Raw genomic sequence first — 8,934 nt, 5'->3', positions numbered from 1 at the left:
CTCTGATGAGGTCCATGTGATCCTTGGTGGGGTTATGAATTGTTTGCTGAGATGATTGTTCACCATGTGCTTTGTCTTTTGCTTCCTTGGTTATCTTCGTAGCGACTTGAGTAGTATGGTAAGCCCACAAAATTCGAGGAACCTCCTCTGACCAGGTCCCCTTGGCTTTCTCTAACCTTCTCTTCAAACCTCTGAGCAAGATGTTGTTGGCAGAGTTGACGTGACCATTTGTCTGAGGGTGCTACACAGATGCAAATACATGTTTGATGCCGAGCTCCATGCATAGCTTGCATAATTGTTGACTTGCAAACTGGGTACCATTATCAGACACCAAGTGTCTAGGATCCCGAAACGGCAAACAATGTTTTTCCACACGAAGTTCTCAACCTTGTGGGCAGTTATCTGTGCAACTAGTTCAATCTCTATCCATTTTATGAAGTACTCAATGGCTACCACGAGGTACTTCATCTGACGAATTGCCAAAGGAAAATGACCTAAGATGTTTATTCCCCTGGTATGGAAAGGCCAGGGACTTTATATTGATCGCAACTTCTCAAGTGATGCATGATGCCAATCATCATGCTTCTGACACTGTTCGCATTGCTGTGCATGTTTCATACAATCCTCCTTCATAGTTGACCAATAATACCCAACTAGAATGGCCTTTAGCGAGAAAGTTCTACCTTCCACATGATTCCCACAAATGCCTTCATGGAGCTTTGCCATGATACAGGTACATTGATCCCCACTTACGCAAGTGAGAATGGCATGGGTATAGCCATGACGAAACAAATTCCCATCTACAAGGGTGTACTTCCCCGCATTCCTTTTAACCGCCTTCGCCTCTAAAGGTTCTACCGGGAGCAAGCCATCAGCTAGGTAGCGTTGATACGGTGTCATCCAAGTCTCGACCACGTCGACTTGCAAGACCTCCAATGACCCGTCTCCTAATAAGCCATAGGTGCTTATTCTTGGCACTTTCAATGTCTCTTGTGTCAAGACCGGTGCCTCCTCCTTTGTTCTGAGCTCACTACCAAAGCCTTTACATGGCTGACCTTTGTCAACCCCTCCGCAGTGGTTCTAGGCGACCTTAAGGTCTCCTGAATGACAGACCTTTGTCGACCTCCCTTCCCCGAGCTCACCAGTTTAGATAACAAGTCTGCTCGGGAATTCTGTTCTCTAGGAACGTGCACCAGCTCGAACGTGAAGAAAGATGCTTTCAGAAACACAACATACATAAGGTACGAGGTCAACCGTGGGTCTTTAGCTTGGTACTCACATGTGACCTGCTCAGTAACCAACAATGAGTCACTCTTTACCAATAAGTTTCGAGCACCCAACTCTTTAGCCAACAACATCCCAACTATCAAAGCTTCATATTCAGCCTAATTGTTGTTGGCTTTGAAGGAAAACCTCAAGGCCTGCTTGATCAACAATCCACTTGGTCCTTCCAGGATGACCCCAACACCACTCTCTTGTTGGTTTGAAGTCACTACCATCTGGCTGGGTAGCCTCAGATGATTGTTCCGCCACAAAATCAACATATACTTCACCCTTGATGGGCCCACGGGGTTCATACTGCACATCAAACTCAAACAACTTGATTGCCCAACAAACCATATGTCCTGCTATATCGGACTTCTAAAGAACCTTGTGGATGGGCAAATCAGTCATCACTATCATAGTGAAACTTTGGAAATAATGACGAAGCCACCGAACTGCGAATACCACCACCAAGGCGGCCTTTTCAATAGCCCGATATAGTGTCTTTGACCCTTGCAGCACCTTGCTCACAAAGTGTTGATTTTTCTCGGTAAGTGTACCGAATCAACTGTAATATAGTACTCTTTAAAGTACGAATGTCAAACCCACAGGAAACAATTCTAATTAAGATGTTCTGTTATAAAACTCATTAAGTATAGAAAATAATTTTTAGAACATGTTCATAACCAAATTAAAGATTTCACAAGTAACTTAGAGATTTAGAGTTTGCTTCAACCAAAACCAAAACTAAGTTATCAAATATAGAGAAAGATAATTGGGATTGAATTGCGTCTTTCTCAATCATCTGTATTTTTTAATAATACAATATATAATACTCAAAACTACTTATTCTTGGTGCTTAATTTAAAGTCATTCACCTTGATTCCTCACAGATGAAATTCATAAGATAATTTCTCAAACACTGATTCCTCAGATATTTAACAAATTATCCCGCTTTAGGAACAAAATTATGATAATCAATAACCTGGAATCTATTCCTAGCATTACAAGTTATCAAGTATTTTCGTTTATTTCAGATCCTTAAAAGTACTTTCCAGTTAAATTTAAGGATCAAAATCAAGACTCCATTGATCAGATAGAATCAAGCAATAAGCATGAAACGAAAGTACCAAGAACAAGTAGAAAAGAGAATATTATATATATATATATATATATCACCAAGAATACATTTGATAAAAGTATATTACATTCAATCCCAAGTTAGAAAGCACTTAGCCACTCATGACAGCTCCTCCAATCTTCATTCTTATATATATATATATATATATATATATATATATCACCAAGAATACATTTGATAAAAGTAGATTACATTCAATCCCAAGTTAGAAAGCACTTAGCCACTCATGACAGCTCCTCCAATCTTCATTCTTGATCTGGATTGCATAAGAAGGGATGATTTGAGCAAGTTCTTCTCTTAGAATAAAGTCTCCTTTTCTTGTCTCACTAATCTCTCTCTATAAAAATCCAATATTTTTCCACCGCTTCTGTTTTCACTTTGTTCCAAAATTCATATATTGAACTTTAGCTCAAACGAGCCAATTTAGCTTAAGCTAGATCTTTCAGTGCATTTTTAGCTTGAACTAGCAATTCTAGCCTGCGCTACATTAGTACTGCACCTTTAATCAACTCTGGACAGTTTTATCTTGAGCTAAATCGTCTAGCTTGAGCTAATTCTTCTTGTGATCCAATTAAGTTTTTGCTTTCTTTCTTTCAACTGCAATTTACACAAAAATTGAGATTAAATTTCTTCATTTGTTTCTTGGTTCAAAATATATAATCAGGTTCAATAATTCTCAGATTAGGGTAATTTTCTTACATTAAGAAACAATTAAGTTCCAAAGTGTTCAATTTTCTCAATCATAAAAACTACACATTGACACTTATCACAAAGTAGATAGGCTTCTGAACTCGGTCTTGTTCTTGCACAATGACTGAGCTGATTGTCCGATCTGTGACTACAAAGTAAAGACAAAGGGGAGTACCCGACAATGGCTTACAAAGGACAGGTAGGCTGCCAGATACTCCTTTAACCTGATGAAGGCATCTTCACACTCGCGGGTCCACACAAAACGATTATTTTTATTCAAACATTGGAAATAAGGATACCTTATATCTGCACCAACAGACAAAAATCTAGACAAAGCAGCCATACGTCCAGTCAACTGCTGAACCTCCTTTACATTGGCAAAACTCCTCATTCCTATGATTTTTGTACACTTACCTGGGTTCGCTTCTATCCCCCGTTTCGTGAGCAACAATCTGAAGAACTTCCTGCTTCCACCCCAAACACACATTTTTTTTGGGTTTAGCTTCAAGTTATATTGGGCTATCGTGTTGAACAACTCTTCCAGATCAGCAACGTGCTGGTCCTTTTCTTTTGAGGTGACGACCATGTCATCCACATATGCTTGTACATTTCACCTAATCATTGAGGCGAAGATTTTATCCATCAACCTTTGATAGGTCGCACCAGCATTCTTGAGGCCAAAGGGTATGACCTTATAATAATAGTTGGAGAGCTCGGTCATGAAGGCGGTCTTACTCTCATCTCGGGTATGCATAAAGATCTAATTATACCTTGAGAACGCGTCTAAGAAGCTTAGCAATCAACAACCTGAGGCACTGTCCACCAAGGAGTCTATGTTGGGCGGTGGATAAGAGTCCTTGGGACAGGCCTTATTCAAATCGGTAAAGTTAATGCACATTCTCCACTTTCCATTAGCTTTTACGTTTGCCCACCATCATCTCGGGGGTGCATACGGATCTGATTATACCCCGAGAACGCGTCTAAGAAGCTTAGTAGTCGACAACCTGAGGCACTGTCCACCAAGGAGTCTATGTTGGGCAGTGGATAAGAGTCTTTGGGACAGGCCTTATTCAAATCGGTAAAGTCAACGCACATTCTCCACTTCCCATTGGCCTTTTGTACCAACACTACATTTGCCAACCACTCAGGGTATTGAATCTCCCTTATGTGACCAGCTTTCCAAAGCTTTTGCATTTTTTCCCGGATGACTAGGCGCCTTTCCACATTAAACTTCCTCCTTCTCTGTACTACCGGTCTGACCTTCTTGTCCATAGTAAGCCTATGGCACAAGAAGTCTAGATCTATTCTAGACATGTCTGCCGATGACCAAGCAAAAGTGTTCATGTGCTTCGATATCACTTCGACTATCTTGACTTGCAACTCCAGCCATATCGACGTGCCAAGCTTGAATTTCTTTCTCCTGGACCTCACTAGCAAGTCCGGGTCGCCTCTTATTAGCGACTTCAGTCTGCATGATCTTCTCTGGCCCTCGCGCCTGAATAGTGATGGAGCACACTCCCCTCCTTCTTTTCAGGTTGTTCTCATAACACTTCCAGGCTACCTTCTGATCAGACTTGATGAGAATCAATCTTCCCTCAAGGGAGGTCAACTTCAGCTTCATGTGCCTCATTGAGGCCATCACGCCTAACCTGTTCAAAGAGGGCCTCCCCAAAAAGCAAATTATATGCCGAAACAGCATTAACTACTATATACCTGATGTTGATTGTATGAGCCGAGGTGCCATTTGAAAGAGTTGTCCTCAGCTCAACATGTCCACACACTTCCACCTGATCTTCTGCAAAGCCATATAAGCAACCGTCATACGGTCTTAACTGGTCAGGCAATAACCACAAATTGTTGAATGTCACCCAAAACATCACGTCAGTCGAGCTCCCCTGGTCAATGAGAATTCGGTGTACTTTTCTTCCAACAGTGACGACAGATATCACCACTGGATCATTTTCATGTGGGACCACGTCCTCCAAATCAGAGCTTATAAAGCAGAGGGAAATTTCAATTTTTCCACTACCCTTGGAATACTCAGTAGTTCCTTGTAAGTCATTCAGAACTTTGGCCCAAATGCCAAATCTTCCCGTGCTTTTTCCTTGGATGCGTTCTTCCTAGCAGGATATGGTGCTCGCCTTGCGTCTGTCTTATTCTCAATTGCGACTTCGAGGACCCTCAAAGGTCAGGCTCGACTACCTTCTTTGGGCTTAGTCTGCCTTGGATATGTGTCGTTGTGCTTCACAGATACTGCTTCTTCTGCACTGATATGAGCGACAACTCGACGTCGTATTTCAATGAAATCATTGTCAGATTCCTGATCAGTGAGTCACTAAATGGTCGCGCCATGACTCCCTGCCCAAAAGCGTTGACCATCAGGGGCTCGTCATGGGTCTGAAGCTTCACTGTGAACGCCTCGTACCTGTTCAAATAATTTTTTAGAGACTCAGCCTGCCTCTGCTTCACGTTGAAGAGATCAAATGAGACCAATGGTTGGTCCTGGTTGACAATGAATTATTCCCTGAACAACTCAGAAAACTGATAAAAAGAGGTGATGTGGCCGTCAGGAAGGCCACTAAACCATTGCAGGGTTGTACCCGTGAACGTACCCATAAAATTTTTGCAACGGACGGTGTCTATTTCTCCCGAAATAATCATATGGGTGTTGAACGTCGTAAGATGGCTTTTGGGGTCCTCCACACTTGTGAAAACAATCTTAGGTGTTATGTAGTTCGCTGGTACGGGAGCATCGATGATCGCTTGCGAGAATGGCTTGGGATGGGCTCTTGGCTGTGCATTCGGTCCTTGCTCTGTTGTAGAGTGTTGATTGAGTTATTGTAAATTCTTGCGCAATTCCTCGTTGGCCTTGCACAAATCCTCATCGTTTGCTTGCGAAACATCGATCTCCGCTATCAACTGATCTTGTCTGAGCAGCTGCTCAGCTTGGGCTTTCGCCATAAGCCTTTCCTGTTTAGCCTTAGCTTCTGCCTTTGCTTCTACCACTGCTTCTACCATTAGCTTTTCCTTCTCGGCTCTGGCATCTCGATGGATCCACTCTTGCTCTTGCCTATACTGCTCATTGGCCTCTTGAAGAGCTTTCATGGTGTCCATAAGCTTTTGTAGGGTGGCGACGTCATTCCCTTCGGATCCCAGTGGACCTTGTCTCGTGTTCCTCATTACGTCGAAAAACTCAAACACAACTGTGGATGGGATCAAGTTTTATCGGACCCCACGATGGGCGCCAAATGTTCTTGCCAGTTGACTATCTCGTTGGTTGACTCTCGTGACAAGCTCTAGCTCCGTCTATCTCTGCTGGAATCTGCTCTTCCTTTTGTAGCGCTGGAACGTGGCTCCGTTGAAACAGAGGGGACCCTACCTGTTGATTGCACTCTGACGGTCAACTCAGTAAGGGCTTACTAGAATTTAAGAAGTATTCAGTTTCAGTATCAGAAACAATGTACCTTAACCTAGGGTCTCAAGCCCCTTTTATAGCTTACCTCTTGTAATAGTTTTCTCTCACGAGAATCTAATCTCAACTGAAAGCATACTTAGGTGAAACATATTCTGTTTAAGGGCGCCTTCTCTAAAGGTGCTACAACAGAACAAAGTCTTATCTCCAAGGAGTGAATAAAATAATAACAAAACAACCATCTACCAACAGGGAACCAACTCATGTGCCAACATCAAGGGAACATTCTGCTTACATGGGCACCCTACTCGTGGTGCAACATTATCTTTCGCTATACATGCAACTTAACCACTACGTGCCCTAGAACACACATACTTAGGTTAAAAGAAAACATTTACTTGACCTAGACACCACATGTACTAAACGTCCCTAGGTTCACAAATACCCTTTATTAGTAGCCTTATGCTTACATATAAAAGGTTATTTCAATTATGCCAAGACGAATTTACTGACCAAACTAGGCCCAACCAAATGATCAATTTTACTAACCCAACAACCGAGTTGACCTACCTGCACCATGCACCGAGATCCAACCTCCGAGCAGTGAGTCCGCTCTATCCTATATATATATATATATATATATATATATATATATATTAAAATATTAAAATGCAACAGATAGATACCTTTTATAACATTTGATTATGTCGTAAATAATATCAATCATCTTTATCTTTATGATATAACTTTTAGATAATGTAATTAAGGATATAACTTTAGATAATGTAATTAATCATCTTTATGATATAACTTTAGATAATGTAATTAATCATCTTTATGATATAACTTTTCAACAATTATTAATAATAAAAATATAATAAATTTAATTAATACAGACAAAGTTATCTTAAATTCATATATCATCATATTATTCCTCTATTCCTATTTATTATGATTAAGGAAAGTAATTTAGTTTACACAGATAAATTTATCTTAAATTCCTATTTTTTTAAAACTATTTTTATCATCATCATTATTCCTCTCTTCTAATTATACAAACGTTCTCATTCATATCAGTTAAAATATTTCAATCTAAACATAGTTAATAAAAATATTATAATTGAAGAAGAATTAAAAAAAATTAATCAAACTCCAGTTCTAATTTAAGTTTTATAAATAAAAAAAGAAAACACCATATTAACATTTCACCTTATGGAAATATAGCCATCAACATTAATTACTAATAAATAGTGATCTTTTTATGGTCTTATTCAGTTTTGTACAACAATTCAGCATTTTTTTTATTAAATATGTTTGTTTAATATGAGATAAAAAAAATCATATCTAGAATTATTATTCCTAAGTATCTTAAATCTTAATAATTATAATTCATTAGTTAATAAAAAATATGTAATATTTACTTAAATGTTTTGGAAATTTACTAAAAATTCTAATTTAATGTTTCTAAATTTATTTTTAAATGCCATATTTTTTAATTATTTTTTTATATTTATTTAGAAAGAAATTAATAAAATAGAAAATTACATAACTACTTTATAATAATAAAAAATATTGTATTCTTTACTGTTTAAATGACAAAATTAAAAAACAAATAAAAAGAAGAGGAGGAACTACTGCATTAAATGGGTTAACAAGGATAACATGCTGTGTTTTTTTGTCAAAAAATGTTATTTTAATTTGGAAAAGTTAAATTTTTACCCTTTTTATTGAGAATATGTTTGTAGGAAACTTAAGAAAAAATTATTACCGACAAAACGTTCTTAGCCAAAAAAACTCCTAAATTATAGAATATCAATTGAGTATCAAATAAAATCTTATATACCTTTTATTAGAAAAATATTTAAATATATATTTTATATAACTTTTATATCCTTTATAATAATGTTTTATCTAAAACAACATCATGATGTTTTAATAATTTAATTTAAAGAAATGATGTTTTGACATTGATAATTATATATAATTTTTGATGGAATGGATTTAGACATAAATATATATAAAATAATAAATTATATATAATTTTTGATGAAATGGATTTAGACATAAATATATATAAAATAATAAATTTGTAATTAAATGATATAAAAAAATATTAAAATTATAATATTAAAAGTTGTAATATAATTATATAGAAGTAATCTAATTATATAGAAGTAATGTAACCTAACCCTTTTAATTTATTTCCAACAAGCTGTTAAATATTTAATAAACGGACAAAAAATATACGTAAACGGAAATACGGGACAATAAGAGAAAAATTAATAACTAATGGAGGGCAGGTAAGGGCATTAATTGCAATAAAGGTGAAACTGAAGGGGCAAAATGTTACATTGCAACGGATAACGACAAAATGATTGATGGAGAATAGCTATAAAATTGGGTTTCTCAGTGCCACAAAGCAAAAACC

The 8,934-nt window shown here is 37.6% G+C and overlaps 1 protein-coding gene across 1 annotated transcript; it reads right to left on the bottom strand.

Moving 5' to 3' along the window:
- Nucleotides 1-534: 534 nt before the first annotated feature.
- LOC137806864 (uncharacterized) lies at nt 535-4,288 on the bottom strand. Its single transcript, XM_068607206.1, has 5 exons — nt 4,099-4,288; nt 3,270-3,400; nt 1,414-1,578; nt 1,114-1,286; nt 535-1,021 (listed from the first exon to the last, which is right to left on the bottom strand). Exons 1-5 carry the CDS (start codon nt 4,286-4,288, stop codon nt 535-537), a joined length of 1,146 nt encoding a protein of 381 aa, XP_068463307.1.
- Nucleotides 4,289-8,934: the final 4,646 nt, after the last annotated feature.

This window comes from Phaseolus vulgaris, chromosome 11 (assembly GCF_051622355.1).
Source record: "Phaseolus vulgaris cultivar YP4 chromosome 11, ASM5162235v1, whole genome shotgun sequence".
Lineage (NCBI taxonomy): Eukaryota > Viridiplantae > Streptophyta > Magnoliopsida > Fabales > Fabaceae > Phaseolus > Phaseolus vulgaris.
This window is presented reverse-complemented; position numbering and strand designations above follow the sequence as displayed.